The following is a 19,224-nucleotide window of genomic DNA, read 5'->3' as shown; positions in this document are numbered from 1 at the left end:
CATATTAAAAGTCAAGCCAAACTGAATCGTAGACATGCTAAATGGGTTGAATTCATTGAGACTTTCCCTTATGTCATTAAACACAAGAAGGGTAAAGAAAATGTTATTGTTGATGCTTTGTCTCGTCGCTATACTATGCTTTCACAACTTGACTTCAAGATATTTGGTTTGGAGGCCATCAAAGATCAATATGTGCATGATGCTGATTTTAAAGATGTATTGTAGAATTGTAAAGAAGGGAGAACATGGAACAAGTTCGTCGTTAATGATGGATTTGTGTTTCGTGCTAATAAGCTATGAATTCCAGCTAGCTCTGTTCATCTTTTGTTGTTGCAGGAGGCGCATGGAGGAGGATTAATGGGACACTTTGGCATAAAGAAGACGGAGGATATACTTGCTACACATTTCTTTTGGCCAAAGATGAGACGGGATGTTGAGCGTTTTGTTGCTCGCTGCACTACATGTCAAAAAACTAAGTCACGACTCAATCCTCATGGTTTGTATATGCCTTTGCCTGTACCTAGTGTTCCTTGGGAGGATATATCTATGGACTTTGTTTTAGGTTTACCTCGAACAAGGAAGGGGAGGGATAGCATATTTGTTGTCGTGGATAGATTCTCGAAAATGGCACACTTTATACCATGTCATAAAAGCAATGATGCTGTTAATGTTGCTGATTTGTTCTTTCGTGAAATTATTCGCTTGCATGGTGTGCCAAATACTATTGTTTCAGATCGTGATACTAAATTTCTTAGCCACTTTTGGAGATGTTTATGGGCTAAGTTGGGGACTAAACTGCTATTTAGTACTACTTGTCACCCCCAAACTGATGGACAAACTAAAGTAGTCAATAAAACATTGTCTACTATGCTTAGGGTTGTTTTGAAGAATAATAAGAAAATGTGGGAAGAATGCTTGCCTCATATTGAATTTCCTTATAATCATTCATTGCATTCTACTACTAAGATGTGCCCTTTTGAAATTGTATATGGTTTTCTACCGCTTGCACCTATTGATTTGTTGCCTCTTCCATCTTTGGAGAAGGTTAATTTTGATGCTAAACAACATGCTGAATTGATCTTAAAAATGCATGAGTTAACTAAGGAAAACATAGGGCGTATGAATGCTAAATATAAACTTGTTGGAGATAAGGGTAGAAAACATATTGTCTTTACACCTGGAGATCTTGTTTGGTTACATTTGCGTAAGGATAGGTTTTTTAATTTGCGCAAATCAAAGATAATGCCACGTGCTGATGGTCCTTTTAAGGTGTTAGAGAAAATAAATGATAATGCATATGAACTTAAGTTGCCTGCAGATTTTGGGGTTAGTCCAACTTTTAACATTGCAGATTTGAAGCCTTAGTTGGGTGAGGAAGATGAGCTTCCGTCGAGGACGACTTCATTTCAAGAAGGGGAGGATGATGAGGACATCAATACCATTGTTACACCCACAGCCCCTACTGCTACATATACTGGACCAATTACTAGAGCTCGCGCATGCCAATTAAACTATCAGGTACTTCCGTTTCTTGGTAATGATTCTAATGCTCATGAGAATATGATGCTGCCTAAATTGGATACATTTGTTTTGCTTACAAATGAAGGGCCTGGCATGGATAAGAGGGATGAATACTGGAGCAAGACCAAGCATGGAGATGATGGCATGCGCAAGGGGAACAAGAACGGAGTTACAAGTGATGATTTCAGGACTTTGAAGCCACCATAATGAGTGCATGAAGCCTTGGACAAAATATACAAGATGCCACTTCATAAATTTTGTCCAGAGGCTATTCTAGGTGTTGCGTCACCTTTTTATTGGGCCATGCCCATGTAATTTTGAAATACATAAGTATAGGCTATTTTTAGAGTCCGTATGTGTGGGGAAACAAGAGATAGGGTTGGTTTCGGACTCCTCCACCAAGGGCCACAAAATCCCCCCCCCCCTCTTCCTCCATATATACAGCCCTTAGGGCACCGTTTAGACTTTGGGTTTTGTTTAGATTAAAAGTTCGCCATAGCTGCAACTTCGCGTACTTCGTTTGTGTTCAAGGACCAGACCAAGACGTCACAGAACCCCATCGTCATCAATAAAGTTTTTATCTTATATTCGTAATATCCAGATTGCAATCTCAGTTTCTTGCTTGTTCTTCGCTTGCTCGCAGGAAATAGACCCTTGTGGTCAGGTTGATCGTGCTCCGGCATGGTCAATAACCTCTCGGAGTTGGTTTAGCGATTGCTAAGGCGCGACGTCCTCGCACGTACGTAGTCGGATTGTCAAAGTCTACTCCTCCGAAATGATAATCACCATCTCATCAAAAGACGGGACACCTTTGCTTCTATCATCGAGGCCCTAGGGGCGGTCAGGCCGACCTAGGGCAGCCCATAGCCGTCGCGCACCCTGACGAGGTCCCTCCCGGTCGTGTGGGGTTTCGGGTCCTCAAAAGAGCCCACTGGATTGCTTGCGTACCGCGCTTCCGGACGGCTCTCCTTCCACGTGAGCTGCGGTGCATCACCCTGGGCGTCGAGAGTACACGGTGACGTGTTCATGTGCGAACACCTTCATGCACTCATTATGGTGGCTTCAAAGTCCTGAAATCATCACTTGAAACTCCGTTCTTGTTTCCCTTGCACATGCCATCATCTCCATGCTTGTTCTTGCTCCAATGTTCATCCTTCTCCAAGCTAGGCCCTTTATTTGTAAGCAAAACAAATGTATCCAATTTATGCAACATCATATTCTCATGAACATTAGAATCATTCCCAAGAAACGAAAGTACCTGGTAATTTAATTGGCGTGCACGAGCTCTAGTGATTGGTCCAGTATGTATAGTAGGAGGGGTTGTGTGTGTAACAATGGTATTGATGTCCTCATCAATTGGCGATCCTCTGACACCAGTTCTCCAAGATGAGTTCTAGGATGAGACGCACCCAAACTCTCCAGTATATGAAGTCGTTCCCCGCACTCCTCCAACTCAAGTCACTACACCTGTGCTTGAGTCACCCGAGTCACCATTGGAGAGCATGGAGGTTGATGCACAATCACCACATGTGTCGCCCTCTTTTCAAAGGCTTCACAAAGGCCCAAGGCCCTCCTCCTCCATAACAAGCATCCCTGAAGATGCAGTTCAAGATGACACCTCTGTTTCTCAAGAGGTCACGCATGAAGCCACTCCTACTAGCACCACAGTGGACGATGTTTCATAAGGTGAAGCCAATGAGGAAGTCAATGTGACTGACGCCAACGCTACTAAAGAATCAGCTCAATCTGAGGTCAATCTTGAACGCGCTCTGGTTGTCACCACTGAAGCCAATCAGCCTCCTGCAACTAAAGCCAATGTTGTTGCAAGGACACCATCACAACCAAACCTTTATCCGCCAACCTCTTTTTTGGGTCTTGATCCTTTCTACACAACTTTTTTGCCCTACATGGTCCTCGTTGTTTTTTGTAGGATTTTTGTGTCTTCTTTTGGCATTTTTTTATCCACACCCATTCATTGCTATCAAGCTTCTCGCGCTGCCTATTTTCTTGGGCTATGATTTTGTGTGAAATGCTTCATTCTCTTGGTGTGCCAACTTGTTTTGACAAACATCTCCTCTTGATATTTGTCTTGTTTCTTCTACTGATGTGATGTCTTCCTCTGATGTCATCTTCTTCATTATCCCCTTTGGCTTGACTCTACAGGTTTTGAAGACTCTTCATGCTATGATAACACTCTCAAGACACCGATTTTGAATTATCTTTTTTTCTAGTAGTACACTTCTTCAAATGTGAATGTTATTGCATGCGCTCTGCATTTGAGGCAGGGGGTGTTAAGGAGTATCAGTATTTGTCTAGAAGTAGTTATTATGCTAAATTTCCTTTCTTATGCCTCAAGTTTTTTGTATTATACATTTGCTTTTTTTGCGAAAATATATATTTGCCCCATGGGCCTTGCAATACATCAAATTACATCCACAACAGTGACACACTCAGGACAAGGTGACATAAGATTAATTAGCTTATCTTTACAAATACTAAGCTCCCAAGAAAGGGAGCCTTGTGGTGAGGCTTTAGCATTATGTAAGATGTACATGTGTGGACCTACGGTGTACGCTAGTTGGGCCCTGAAAGCACAAGTGCTCCCTAGGTGATTTTGGTAATTAGTGTCAACATATCTCTTGTTGGACTAATACTTTTATCTAGTATATTTCAGATAAGTTCAACAATGGTGTGGTAAGGACAAGAGGATGTGGAACCCCTTCAAAATGCTAAGGACAAAGATTGACAAAAGCTCAAGACTCTTCATTTTCATTTTAGTGATCCAAGATCACATTGAGTCTATAGGAAAGCCAATACTATTAAAAGGGGATGAGGTCTTGCTTAATGGTCTACTTGCTCAAAATGCTTAGTGATATTGCTCCAAAACCCTCAGCCACTTTCTCATTTCCACATATGTCCAAAACCCAAAGTCAAACTCAGCCCCACCGATTTGATCTATCCGGCGCCACCAAGTTCTTTTGACATAGCCACTGCCAGAAAACCCTAGACAACTCGGTCACACCGAGATGGCCTTGCAAACTCTCTGTTGCATGTTGTAATTATTTCGGTCTCACCAAAATGTGCAATCGGTCCCACCGAGTTTGCTTGACTAACTCTCGGTTTGCTCTGTGCTGAAATCAGTCTCACCCAGTTCAGGCAATCGGTCTCACCGAGATGAGGTCTTTCCCTAGCCCTAGCACATCGGTCCCGCCGAGTTGATCCAGTCGGTCCCACCGAGATTCCTAATGTTCACATTTTGAACTAAATCGGTCTCACCGAGTTCTTCTATTCGGTCTGACCGAGTTGGGTCAAATGTGTGTAACGGTTCAATTTTGTGTGGAGGCTATATATACCCCTCCACCCCCTTCTCCATTTTTGAGAGAGCCATCAGAACGTGCCTACACTTCCACTACTCATTTTCTGAGAGAGAACCACCTACTCGTGTGTCGAGACCAAGACATTCCAATCCAACCACAAGAATCTTGATCTCTGGCCTTCCCCACGTTGCTTTCCACTCAAATCATCTTTCCACCATAGCCAAATCTGTGAGAGAGAGTTGAGTGTTGGGGAGACTATCATTTGAAGCACAAGAGCAACGAGTTCATCATCATCACACCATCTATTACCTTTTGGACAGTGGTGTCTCCTAGATTGGTTAGGTGTCACTTGGGAGCCTCCGACAAGATTGTGAAGTTGAACCAAGGAGTTTGTAAGGGCAAGGAGATCGCCTACTTTGTGAAGATCTACCTGAGTGAGGCAAGTCCTTCGTGGGTGATGGCCATGGTGGGATAGACAAGGTTGCTTCTTCATGGACCCTTTATGGGTGGAGCCCTTCGTGGACTTGCGCAACAGTTACTCTTCGTGGGTTGAAGTCTCCATCAACATGGATGTACGATAGCACCACCTATCGGAACCACGTCAAAAATCTCTGTGTCTTCATTGCGTTTGCATACTCCAATCCCACCCCTTTACTTTCTTGCAATTAGCATGCCTTACTCTTTCCGCTGCTCATATTTTTGCAATGCTTGCTTGAAATGTATTGTGAATGCTTAAACTAGTACTAAAACTCCACCTCAAATTGAAGAATTTAATGACTACCACTTTTGCTTGTTGAGGGTCTAATCACCCCACCCCACCCCCTCTAGACACCTCTTCTCGATCCTTTCAGGCCCACAGGTATGTGTGACGTGTGTATAAAGCCTGGTGTATCAAGTGTCACACTACTGGGATCTAGGTCGCATGGGGTGTAGGTAAGTAATTGTCCATGTGGTTGGCTCCTATCTAGAGTTGGTGGGGTTGCTACACGCTACTCTTTGCTAGATATGTGGTTGTGCCTAAGGAATTTAGAGTTCGTTGAAGATAGCACACATTCCATTCTAGACTTTGATGCTGCCTCTCCTCTCTTCCGCTCGGGAGAGCATTCGTTCGTCTACTAGCTGTGTCCCGGGCTTGTTGTCTACTAGCTGTGTCTCGGGCTGATCGTGTTCTGACCTTAGATTTGACAAATGCAGAAAAGGCACCCCTCTAGTAAAAAAACAGCAGAGAGAAGCTTGTGTGTGAGTTATTAGCTTTAACATAATAACAAAAATGTTTGTATTACACAGTCATCCATGCCACTGATCATGAAATTCCCTAACCCCAAACCTACACAAATACCTGGAATTTACACCACACCACCATCACCACAGGTATGTGTGACGTGTGTATAAAGCCTGGTGTATCAAGTGTCACACTAGTGGGATCTAGGTTGCATGGGGTGTAGGTAAGTAACTGTCCATGTGGTTGGCTCCTATCTAGAGTTGGTGGCGTTGCTACATGCTACTCTTTGCTAGATATGTGGTTGTGCCTAAGGAATTTAGAGTTCGTTGAAGATAGCACACAATCCATTCTAGACTTTGATGCTGCCTCTCCTCTCTTCCGCTCGGGAGAGCATTCGTTCGTCTACTAGTTGTGTCCCGGGCTTGTTGGTCTACTATCTGTGTCCCGGGCTGATCGTGTTCTGACCTTAGATTTGACAAATGCAGAAAAGGAACCCTTCTAGTAAAAAAACAGCGGAGAGAAGCTTGCGTGTGAGTTATTAGGTTTAACATAATAACAAAAATGTTTGTATCACAGTCATCCATGCCACTGATCATGAAATTCACTAACCCCAAACCTACACAAATACCTGGAATTTATACCACACCACCATCACCACAGGTATGTTTGACGTGTGTATAAAGCCTGGTGTATCAAGTATCACACTAGGGGATCTAGGTTGCATGGGGTGCGTCCATGTGGTTGGCTCCTATCTAGAGTTGGTGGCATTGCTACATGCTACCGTTTGCTAGATATGTGGTTGTGCCTAAGGAATTTAGAGTTCGTTGAAGGTAGCACACATTCCATTCTAGACTTTGACGCTGCCTCTCCTCTCTTCCGCTCGAGAGAGCATTCGTTCGTCTACTAGCTGTGTCTTTGGTCTACTAGCTATGTCCCGGGCTGATCGTGTTCTGTCCTTAGATTTGATAAATGCAGAAAAAGCACCCCTATAGTAAAAAAAAAACAGCGGAGAGAAGCTTGCGTGTGAGTTATTAGCTTTAACATAATAACAAAAATGTTTGTATCAGACAGTCATTCATGCCACTGATCATGAAATTCCCTAACCCCAAACCTACACACAAATACCTGGAATTTACACCACACCACCATCAATACAATTCCACAGCAATTAGACGCACAGTCTCAGCTTGTACGAATAAATACGAGTCCACAACAAACAAAAAATCGCTAACAAAATAAAAATGGCAAGCAGAGAAAAAAAAAGACCTTGAAAAATCTAGCCATGGGTGTCAGTATCTATTATCAATATTTCTCTCAAAAGGATTTCCCTTCTATATAAAGTATAATATTACAAAGGGGCAGCTTAAATATCATGGAGTTGAAATGTAAAAAGGGTAATAATCAACACTACATGAGCCTCCCTTTTCCAAGGTTGTTTCCTAAGACTGATTGACTGCTTCCCCGGCGATATGATCGCGTCTGCCCCTCCTCAACTTCCACCTTCCACAATGGAAGTTAAACCTCCAACATGGACGCTGATGTGACCATCTGTATGCGACCTAGAGAAAGTCAGTTAGCTTGACCGTTGAATCAAGATAGGGCGCAATAGTGCCCATATGTCATAATTCACACTTTCACAGGCAAAGAAGTTTATGCTCCCAACAAGATCCAAAAGAACCAATCTGCCATAAGGAATGTACAACAATAATGATGCCTCGTGTCTACTTTCAGATAAATTACGGTGCACTGAAACAGTATTGTAACGTTTGTTTCACTTATGATCACAAAAATGCAAAGGCTTTGCACAAATGGCGACTTAACCACCAATGGAAGTACTAGAAAAAAAATGCAGCTGCCAGTCTTGTAAGCTCCATGCTGTTTGTGCTAAAAACAACAGTGCTACTGAAATGCAATTAGAGAGCTGTGATGTCCTTGTAGTTGATACATACCTAAGGCATCATCGTCTGATTCTAGGCTTGCAACGGAATTCTGCTAAGAGTGCTATGTGATCTGATGACCATTCAGGTGAAGGGAGAGCAGTGTCTTTTCTTAAGTTCTCCTCATCCAGAAGCTCCAATAAAGACTCCACTGACAATGAATCCGCTGAAATAAGAAAGGAAACATGGCAACTGACAATCATCAAACATATCACGGTACTAAATGCTTATTCCAGAATAATGGAGATATCAAAAATGCAAACATAGCATACAAATACAATGCATCAGGCACCTACCTGTGTAAAATATGTAATCAACAGTACCAGTGAAATCTCTTGTGCAATTTGTGAAAAGTGGTTCATTTGTTGCTGAGTCCATCCTCCTCCGCTGGTGCTCCAAATCATAACCGACACCTACCATCCTTGCAAATGAAGAATATGCACTAACCTATAAACAAGTAAAACCTTTGGTCAGAACAGTTGAAAAGGAGAAAAGATAAACAAGCCATGGTAGTTTTACTGTACCAGAGGAAGCTGATGTGTCAGCTTGCTCACAGGGCGTAAAATTCCAAGGGGGTCAATGGCCAGATCTGGATGCAATTGATCAACTTTGCCTATCGCAAGAAGCCCGTGTGGAGTACTGAAAGGCAAAAGGAAGCACAAAGGGATTAAGAGTTGGAGAAAACAAATAAGTATGAAAAATATTGCTCCGATGGGATCTTGATACGCACCTCCCAGGGATTGAATTGAAATCCCCACAGACCAACATTGGAATGTCCGCACTGTTAGCTATCTTTTCCAATCCTTTCAAAAGTGTTTGAACCTGCAAAACCATACTTGCTGTTAATCTGAATATTTCAGATGTTGCCGAGTGCTAGCCTACAAATAATGTGATGATACAGACCTCCCATAGCTTGACATCTTTGAGATCTTGGTGGACATTTACATGTGTATTGGCCTGCAAAATGGAAACATTTGAGAAGAGTAAAAAATTGAGACACCCATAACATCAAAAGGCTTTCAAGCCTGGACCACTACGAATAATCACAGAGGTCAAGGACTAACATCATAAACTCAGCGCTATAAGGGGGAACTTGCAGTAAGATGCGCCTTTTACCAAGCACCCATCATTGACATACAGATGTTTCCATGCATCTCAACTTAGAGCATCTCCACTCATTCGGCCCCCCAGCGCACTGGCCGGCGCTTTTCTGGCCCTTCGGCCAGTGCTTTTTGGCCCTGGGGGCGATCTAGTTCCCAGCCACGCCCCCAGGTTTCGGCCCCAAGACGAGTAAAATTCAAACTTGACATTTCCCGCTACCCAAAAAAACGCCACAAGTTCGGCGATCAACGGCTGCCACATAGTTCGACGATCACCATGCCACAGTTCGGCGATCAATCATACTCGAAAGTTCGGCGTTCAAAAGGAAGGACGCGTAGGCAATGCATCAAATGGCGGCGTTGTCCTTCGGCGTCGGACTGGCGGGAGTCGGCGTGCGCGGGTTGGTCGGCGTCGGCACGGCTTCTGTGCTGGGCGTCGTGGAGGCATCATCGCTCGGGCTTGGCAAGCGGCGTTGGAGTCACCGTGGGAGTTGGCGCGGTCGTCGACGACATCTGGTTCAAGATGAGGCCGCGCTCCGCCAGGTACCACGCCTTGACCTGCTCGTCCATCGTCGACATGTCCGCCCCCATCAGGAATGCCAGGTCGGTATTCCTCTTCTTCGCGGCGACGTTGGTCAGGAGTAGGTCGAGCTTGACGGCGCTGTTCGTCATCAAGGCCGACCACCGCGCCTCGGATTTCTCTTCCCTTTGGGCGGCGTGGTTCTTGGCGCCGGCGATGCACTGCTCGATGGACGAGTGCAGCCGCTCGGTAGCCGGTGCGGCGTCCTTCGCCGTCTTGGCTCGTTTGTTGCCGTCAGGGCGCCCATCTGCCGCCCCCCGGCGTGGATGCGTCTGGTTTGTACGTCTCCTTGGCCTTGGCGAGGGTGCGCCGGACATCCGCCCACTTCTCGCACTTCTCGATCCAGGAGAACACGTGGAGGTCAGGTTGGTGATGGAAGCCTCCCGGCGTTGAACCTCCGCCTTCCAGTCGGCGCTCGACATGCCCGGTGGTTTTGCCGGCGGCGCCCTCGGTTTCCTCTGCTTCGGTTGGGTGGCATCAGCAAAGGCAGCGGCTCGAGGGGCCGTATACTTCTTCGGCGGCATGGCGGGATGGCGGCCGGATGGCGGGAAGAGGGAGGAGAATGGCGGGAGAAGAGGGGCAGAAGGGGGGAAATGGAGAGAAATGGTGGGGAAAAGCGGGGGATCAGCGGGAAAAGGGTTGTCTCTCGCCGACAGAGCGGACCCACGCGCCTTTTTGCTTCGGCCGGCGGCCCCAGGCCACCCCCGGGGGCTTGGGTTCGGCTCGGGTTCGCCGGCTGTTATTTCGGCCCAAACCGACGATAAACAAAGAGCCCTGTGGGGCAGGGGAGGGGGGGGGGACACTTATTTTGGGACGGAGGGAGTAGTATATATACTACTTTATCCTTACATATATAAAACTTCTAATTCCTAAATGTGGTGACTAAACACGAAAAATAATGCCACGTGCTATTTTGCATTATACTGCTAGCAGTTCAACAGCTAAATATCTATATCTATACCAATATATAAAGACCCAAAGGGGCAGATCCAATTAGTCTCGGACGTCAAACCATGTCAATCCAATGACCTAGATTGCTCCAATGGTGAGCACTCAACATGTCTAGCGTGCAATTAATATCATACTCATATTTCTTTACAGAGTACCAAATATCATCACATAGTTAACGGGTAACTGATATCCTACCTAATATAAACGTGCAATTAATTTCCTCCCTAATATCAACGTGTATCGCACGTACACATTTATAGGAAAAGGTCCACTTTTGATCCGTTAACTATTGTCTTGGTTTAACACTTTAACATACAACCTGAACTTCAAAACTGTCTATTTTACACATCAACTATCTAAATGTTCAAATTCCGTCCTAAAGCAGTATTTGTGGGCGGTTTTGTGTGGCCTGGGATAAATGTCAACACGTTTTGCCACCTAATTCTCTACTGGGCACTTCCTTGGCCACTCTATGGCCTCCGCTATAGCTTCCGCTGCTCACAACTCTTTCATCACACCTCTTCTGTTTCAGGGACAGTGCTTTGACATGTGGGGAGCAGGCGAAGAGAGGATGGCCAAGGAGGAAAAAGTGTTAGTGTTACGAGCTAGGAAGGAGGAAAGGGAACAGAGAGCGCAGACAAGGATAGGGTAGAGAGAAAAGGGCGCTTCCCAAATAATGACTCTGACATGTGGGGCTACTGCTAAGTAAAGAATGAAGTGCCAAAGTTGATGATAAAGCGGCCTCCTCACCAGGCCCGTTGACAAGGGTGGCCAAAATTGGCCGATCGCACAGGGCCCCCAAATTTTTGGGGCCCCCCAGTCCAGCAGGCAATAGGTATAGGTCAGGCCCAGCACACGGTCCACTTCAAGGCCTGGGATCATGTGCTGTTTATTTCTCAGTGCTGAAAGAAAGACCCAACACACGATACTCCTGATTGGCCCATCAATTCAATCAGTCTGGATCGATTAGCGACCGATCAACCTACGCATATGCACGCACAAAATCAGCGCGCTAGTTTCCTGAATCACAACTGACTAGATCCATTAGCGATCTTATATTGCAGGGATTTGCTCGGCATCGGTGATTCGCGATTTGAGGACTCGGGCAGGGATGCAGGAGACTGCACGACAGCGGCAGGTGCAGGCAGCCATGCCCCACGGCACTCACTGACTTGTACAGTTGCACGGTAGCGCTGTCCGACGCTGAGCGGAACGGAATTAGCCAGCTCAAGCCCTTTCGTGCTTTTTCACATAATATGAAGCCTTACTAATGTAGGCTACTTCATTGTTGAATATATTTTTTAATAAGTATTAGAGCACTTTTTCCATCAGTTCATCTTATATCGGTTATGTTAATTTGGTTATTTCCATCTTTTGTGTACATGTGCAGTATTTTTCATCTTCTGCTTTGCAGTCAAATTGTTTGGGTTAGATAGTCAAGCTATCATGCATCCAAGATTTGTGAAGTAGTTGCTTCAAAATGAGGTTAGTTTATTAGTTTAGCACAAACTTTACTCTTTTAGCATTACTATTTGATATATTTATAATTATTGTAGTAAATAACATATATTTGAACTTATATAATTAAGTGAGACTAAATCTACTTTAGTTCTTCAGTTATATGATTTTTCTCAAAAATTTAGGGCTCTGTTTTACTTTTTGCTCCAAGCCCCCAAATATCTGGAGACAGCCCTGCTCTTCTCCAAACACCACTCGAGAACCCAGCTCCCAAACAGTCCTGAGAGTCTAGGGTGTAAATTGAACGGTAATGAAGTTGATAGACCAAAAGTAGACCTTTACCAATCATGCATATAAAAATGCCATATCTAGTAAGTGCATAGCTACTTTATACACATCTGAAGAAAGAAAGGTGATTGACGTACCACACAAAGGAGCTGTCTTTTACCAGGGTTTTCAGTTCCTTGGTTGCCAAATTTGGCTTCTAAGACCGCAATCAGTGCAATGTTATCCTTCAAACAGAATGTGTGATAATAAAAAGTCTGTACAGAATCCAATAGCATATAATCTCTTCTAAAATTAATCTTACTTTAATCAATCGATTTAAAGCCACCCTCTTTTGTGCAGGTGGAATAATCGCATCTGTTAAAGACTGTGCAGCCTTATTGAACTCGACCTACACACAAGCAAGTACAAGAAGTATCAGATAGCTGCAAATCAGCAGGTAGCTACAACGTACAGTGGAGGTACCTCATATTTCTTTACGTGTGAAAATCTGTCTCTACGGAAGAAAGTAGCACAGCCGTCAATGGCATGAGGAACTCCAGCATACACCTGTGACAACAATGAAGTAGAATCAAATAAGACAACGAAAGGTATCTAACCAATTTGTGACGATAAATTGCAACTCAAAGGTACCTCTGTTGTCCTTTTCTTGTAAAGTGCCTGATATCCATGTTTATCAAACTCAGGTGCAAAAAAATCCTCGAAGTGGTTCAATTGTACCTGAAATCAGTAGCATTTTGCTTAATTGTCACCTTTTATAATCTTAGGGCACTTCTCATTTTTAGCATTTTTAATATGCAAATTAGTTCAAATAAAGAAATCAATCATGCAAAGAAGAGAAAATAATCATAAGCACCTTCAAGAAAGAAGAAACTGTTCATAATGATCATGCCGAGATATTTTTGAAAGCTTAAACAACAGGCAAACTATAATAAATTCAAATCCAACGTCCCTATAAACAATGAAAACAAGTCACGACCCAAATGAAAAATGAAACAGGCTAACAAGAGTATATAAGAGACATTGTAGGTTGTCGAACAGAGTCGTCACGCGTAAGTACACCGGGATGCAATATTTTTATTATGCAAACAATTGAGACTTTCTCAGTTCATTAAATCAAATATATGATGCAACTAAAGAAGAAACATAGGTCACACAAAAATTAAATTGACAACAAAGGTTATCACATCATACCTCCTGAAGACATATGATGTCAGCATGATAACCAATAATTTCACGCATCAAATTTTGTCTCCGATAAGTCCATGAAAGAGCCCATGTTGGGCAGTAGCTATATGCATCGCTTGTAGCATATGCATCTGCAAGAATATTATAAGACAGCACTGTGAATGTTCCGAAAGAAGAACTCTGGCTGTCCATATCCAAGTGACCCAAAACATCTCCATTCACTTGGATAAGGCGGCGTGGAGTAGGGGTTGGTGCTGGAATCACACGTGACGTCATAATTGAAGTTGGAGGTCCTCCTGGTACTTTCTTTTCTGTATCCACCGCTGCACATTCAAATCTCAGAACATGGCCAATATCATCTGCAGTCGGTGTATATGTCTGTGAGCGTCCCACTTCGAACCAAGTTTCACCCGAGCTTTTGTCAGAGCCCGAGGGATACAAAGGAACAGGTCCATTATTAACACCAGGGCTCTGTCCAAGATTTGACATTGAGCCAGACCCAGAACTGAGAATCCCTGAACTACCACTGCCAAATCTACCAAATAGCTCCTCCTCTTCAGCTCCATTTTCATTTAAAGCACTACTAGCTCGCTCATGCAAAACCTTGTGGTGCTGCCACGCATCAGAGAAGCACTTAGCAGAACAATGGTAGCTCTTAGCAGCAGGTATTTTTGACTTGAGACAACCTAGACACTGGATTGTCGCTTGCTCCATTGGATGTACACTGCAGATAGCAACTTTCCGATCGCTTTGTATGCGGTACCTTCAAGAGAAGAGTCAAATCAGTATAACTATGTGTTGTAAGATACACAAAAGCTGTAAGATACCATGAAGAGAGAACAAGACTGGAAAAGTAAAGACACGAAAGAACACCTAAAGAGCTCATTTAAGTTGTATCAGCTCGTGGTAACTTGCTAACAGCACCTTGGATGTCAGTTTGTTAGGGCACTTTGGGAAAATACATTTTCTTCTCTATTCCTATAAAAGACTCGGTGATGATGGTGTGTCTGCCATCCGTCATTTCTGACCATTAGATCTGCATCTTACGGTTCTGATGTAAGTTGTGGCCTTTTTGCAACAATATCCCACTTCTCTGCTCCAATTTCTCTACTACTCCTATAAAAGACTCAGTTGGTGATGATGGTATGTCTGCCATCCGTCATTTCTGACCACTAGATCTGCATCTAACGACTGTGATGTAAGTTGTGCCTTTTTGCAACAATATCCCACTTCTCTGCTCCAATTTACAGAAAACCCCTTAGTATCTTGAAACCAACCACATTCCTCCCTTACCTCATCAAAACAGCCCAAGAAATATATTTTGAGTGAAACATAATATATTTTTAGTGAAATATGTATATCAAAACTAGACTGTTTTCTTTCAAATTTGTGAATATGTATTATTCTATTTTGGATCCGTTGCAACGCATGGGCACATTGCTAGTTTTTTATAAATAATGAGGCAAGATGAAGAAAATTGGCAATACATCAGGGGGAAATTTCAAGTTTTCTTGTGCATGTGTTTTTTCTATAAAGGGCACGTTTATTAACTCAAAATGTAGCATAAAGCGGATACAAAGCATGATGAGCAACTTCTCAAAAAAGATCATAAATGTACACTGTTGTAACATGGACAACAGCAAAAAAAGATCATTCAACAATATGATCAAATAAACCCTGCGTAAAAAACACAACAGATAAATTGATTTCTTTTATAATACAACTACAACCACTTGTAATTTGCGCACAGGACAGATTTCTTATCATATTTTTGCACGATTTTTTGATGATGCACAATTGTATATATTACATGTGGTTCTGTCAAACTAGCCACTGAAAAGCAAACAAAATGAAAGCATACAAAAAAAGATTTGGTGGGCAATACTAATATTTTACTCCCTCCGTCCCAAATTACTTGTCGCAAAAATGGATGCATCTAGACATATTTTTAGTTCTAGATACATCCGTTTCTGCGACAATTTTTGCACAATTTTTTGATGGTGCACAATTGTACATATTACATGTGGTTCTGTCAAACTAGCGACTGAAAAGCAAACAAAATGAAAGCATACAAAAAAAGATTTGGTGGGCAATACTAATATTTTACTCCCTCCGTCCCGAATTACTTGTCGCAAAAATGGATGCATCTAGACATATTTTTAGTTCTAGATACATCCATTTCTGCGACAAGTAATTCGAGGCGGAGGGAGTATTTGGTTAAAAAAGAAGATTTGGTTTGTGTTGTAGCAAAATAATATTTTATTTATCTTAAAACACTTATAACATATATCTTAGCAGTGTAACATAGTGACTAGTGAGTTTATTGTAAGTAAATTTGAAGAACTGACATAATGTGTCAGTGTTCTAAAAAATTGTCTATAGGCAGTGTACGAGGAAGCGGCTAATAAAAAGCAAACCAATGAAACTACTTGTGTTAACGGACTAGCTCCGCTATCTTCATAAGTCTGCAATACTAAATTCTCAACATACAGCATCCAATTGATGCAATTTAGCATTGTTTATAAGGCGACCTAAGGCGAGCACCATCCGCCCTGATGCCTAAGCGCCTAAGGTGGACGCCTAAACGCCTAAAGCGGGCACACTTGTAAGGCACTGGGCGCCTTGCTGCCTAAGCGTCGGCTAAGCGTCAAAGGTGGGACGCCTTATAAACAATGCAATTTAGACCTACTTGACATGACAAACAATGGACATGATGAAATGAATTAACCATCCAAGCAAGAGTGTAATGAGTAATGCACAGCAATATTATATACATTCAATAACAGGTAATCGTCCGGACACCCAGCTGGCAGTGATTGTATTGCCAATTGTATATGTGGCATACGCACAGCTTGTAAGCAACAGGTAGGGCACCGCATCCTCGTACACTGCCTATAGATCATTTTTTAGAACACTCAAGCATTATGTCAGTTCTTTAAATTTACTTACAATACATTCGCTATGATACACTGCTAAGATATATGTTATAAGTGTTTTTACATAAATAAAACATTAACTAGGACAGTGCCTACGCGTTGCAACAGGATATAAATATTCTACTACATTAGCTTGTGATTTACCTGCCCATATTAATGTGATGGTGTAAATAAATATTCATCAAATCCTGCCATGATTTACCTTATAGTTTGATGAGAAGTTTGGTAAGTAAACTGAAGTGGAATTGGTTCATAAGGTAAGTAAATTGAGATGATTGATTGTCATATGGGGAGGGTTGGACGGAGGGGTGGTGGGAAGAGAAGTGATGAAAGATGGAACCTTACATTCTTTTTAAGTAGTAGGGGTAGAGATTTGTTACAACAAAGGGTGTGGGAGTAACAAGGCCAGTAAGAGATCAAACAAAAGAGAAGGACACGTGTAGTCAACAAAACAAAAATAATGGAATGTGTGTTCAATCTCTCACTAACCGTAAGCAAGTAAAGTAACTTGCAGCTGAACCTAATATGCTACCAATTTTAATATGCAGTACTTCAAAAGAAGTACATATAATAATCCTTTTTGAGCTCCAGAGGCGTCAAAATTCAGTGCACAATCAAGCAGCCTCTTTGTTCAACAAGTGCTGTTCAGCTCAAGGATTGTATCACAGTCTAAGAATCATGTGACCCCAAGTGGACAAACTGATAGCACTTGTGGAATAGCTATCTCTACAAAATTATTTATATGATCCAGTGCAATCCCAAAATTTTACAATGCTCCCATTCCACCCAAGATGGATAGGACCATTATTGCCCAATGATTGATAGCATTCTACAAGTCAAGCAGGCTTCATCTCCATTACGACTCTTACGATCCTATCTAACTGTCCAGAGCTGTAAGCACAACCAAAATCAGACCGCATATTGACTTGCTCGATGAATTACTCAGGTATTCTTATAACCATTCTGCGTTATCCCATGTGGTGGCTTAATATATCATAGACTCAATAGTTTTATCTGTAAGTGAGTCAAGATACAACTTCTGAGTCCTGAAAACTGTACTACGTCTCCAACTCAACAATCAAGTTATGTCTCAAAGGCAACCATTGGCATTTAATATTCTCTGTGTTTCCATTCATTTACAAAAAACACAAAATTGGCTTGTTAGAGCAACCGATGCTCCGAATTGTCCAGAGCTCTAAGTGCAACCAAAGTCAGACAGCATATTGACTTGCTCGATGAATTACTCAGTTATTCTTATAACCATTCTGGGTTATCCCATGTGGTGGCTTAACATATCATAGACTCAATAGTTTTATCTGTAAGTGAATCAAGATACAACTTCTGAGTCCTGAAAACTGTTCTACGTCTCAAACTCAACAATCTAGTTACGTCTCAAAGGCAACCATTGGCATTTAATATTCTCTGTTTCCATTCATTTACAAAAACACGAAATTGGCTTGTTAGAGCAATCAATGCTCCGAATTGACACGGTTGTGCTTCATATATTCAGGAACTAAGAACAGAACTTTCCTGAGTTTAGCAAGTAGTTAAGCATATAGCAATCTGATCAATACTGAAAGACCCTTCTTTTAACAGAATTAACTAGTACTAACGCACAAGCGGAACTAATCATTCCACAATGCATATCCTATTGAACCAAAAGTCAGAGTCACGAGCTGCTCGCTCACCATCTGTATCGCATGAAGTGACCATCAACAGCCGCTGTCTCAGGTACGTCTTCGGTGGAGATGGCCCCATTGGGCAGACGCAGCAGCACATAAGGGGTGATCTCACACCCCACAATCGGGATCTCCGACGGCAGGTGCACCCGTACCACGCTCAGCATCCTCCACCCCTGCTCCTCCTCTGCTGCGCTCTTCTCCACAGCCCCAGCACTAGCACCAGCACCAGCACCAGCACCAGCTCCAGCTCCTCACAGGGGCGGGCTTAACACGGGGCATGGGGGTTCAGTTGAACCCCCAATTTTTTTCTGAAAATAAACTGTTATTAGTAGTATAATTCGGGATCTCGAAAATTGTAGTCCTGGTTCCGCGAAATGGAGACCAAAATACATGGGTGGGCGGATGCGCCCGCCGCGCCTTCATAGTCCACCCTACCGATGGGATGGAACGGGGTTAACTGAGACAAATCTCGCATAAAGGGATCTGGCTGGATTCGATTGCTCGCGTCCAAGAGGAGACCGGAGAAGAAGAAAAAACAAAGAGCAGTCCCAGCAAAGCTAGGGCTTCCTTACCAACAAAATGAATCGCGTCGAGCCACGCCACACCAGCAGCTGCAGAAGGGATCGGAGGAGGAAGATCAGGAGAGAACCGCGCGAGCTCCTCCGCTTCGAGATGGCAGGCGCGCTTCGGTAGGAGGGGGAGGGAAGGGGTTTCGGCGGCGAGGGACTCCGGGATGGTGCGGTGGATTTGGGAGCAGAAGCATACACATTTTTTTTAGGACATGCTTCATCACTCCTTCTCTCCTTGGGCCGAGCCCATTCTCCATTCTCGCTTCTCATTTTCTTTCATGCAGCCACATGTTCCGCCCTAATGGCCCATCGTCACTGCCTTGTTTTTCTTTTCACGGGATTGTGACTGCCTTGCTTTTTTTTCTCTTTGACTATAAATTGCCGTCGTTGCAACGGGAGTATAAACATTCTAGTAGATTAGCTCATGATTGCACGTCTATTATTACATTGATGCACTAAAATCTTAGAAAAAAATTCT

The 19,224-nt window shown here is 43.1% G+C and overlaps 1 protein-coding gene across 2 annotated transcripts; it reads right to left on the bottom strand.

Moving 5' to 3' along the window:
- Positions 1 to 7,313: 7,313 nt before the first annotated feature.
- On the bottom strand, positions 7,314 to 19,004 carry LOC123118223 (carbon catabolite repressor protein 4 homolog 1). Of its 2 annotated transcripts, none has more exons than XM_044538592.1 (13): positions 18,750 to 19,004; positions 18,184 to 18,485; positions 13,566 to 14,322; positions 13,005 to 13,091; positions 12,837 to 12,920; positions 12,676 to 12,762; positions 12,512 to 12,598; positions 8,901 to 8,954; positions 8,728 to 8,819; positions 8,522 to 8,636; positions 8,294 to 8,444; positions 8,010 to 8,163; positions 7,314 to 7,619 (listed from the first exon to the last, which is right to left on the bottom strand). In XM_044538592.1, exons 2-12 carry the CDS (start codon positions 18,339 to 18,341, stop codon positions 8,018 to 8,020), a joined length of 1,818 nt encoding a protein of 605 aa, XP_044394527.1. In that variant the 5' UTR covers positions 18,342 to 18,485; positions 18,750 to 19,004; the 3' UTR covers positions 7,314 to 7,619; positions 8,010 to 8,017. The 2 variants fall into 2 exon arrangements, with proteins under 2 accessions (XP_044394527.1, XP_044394526.1); XM_044538591.1 differs by having other exon boundaries at positions 7,314 to 7,608; positions 18,750 to 18,940.
- Positions 19,005 to 19,224: the final 220 nt, after the last annotated feature.

The sequence above is a fragment of the Triticum aestivum genome, chromosome 1B (assembly GCF_018294505.1).
Source record: "Triticum aestivum cultivar Chinese Spring chromosome 1B, IWGSC CS RefSeq v2.1, whole genome shotgun sequence".
NCBI classification, from domain to species: domain Eukaryota; kingdom Viridiplantae; phylum Streptophyta; class Magnoliopsida; order Poales; family Poaceae; genus Triticum; species Triticum aestivum.
Note: the sequence above shows the minus strand (reverse complement) of the source record. Positions and strands in the feature narration are given on the sequence as shown.

Bases quoted from the DNA above. Each gene is read 5' to 3' on its own strand.
- LOC123118223 (XM_044538592.1), bottom strand. From the start codon at position 18,341: ATGCTGAGCGTGGTACGGGTGCACCTGCCGTCGGAGATCCCGATTGTG. The intron at 12,599-12,675 runs GTAAGATTAATT...TTCTGTTTGAAG, and splicing joins CTTTAAATCGATTGATTAAA to GATAACATTGCACTGATTGC. The intron at 8,637-8,727 runs GTGCGTATCAAG...TTTGCCTTTCAG, and splicing joins TTCAATTCAATCCCTGGGAG to TACTCCACACGGGCTTCTTG.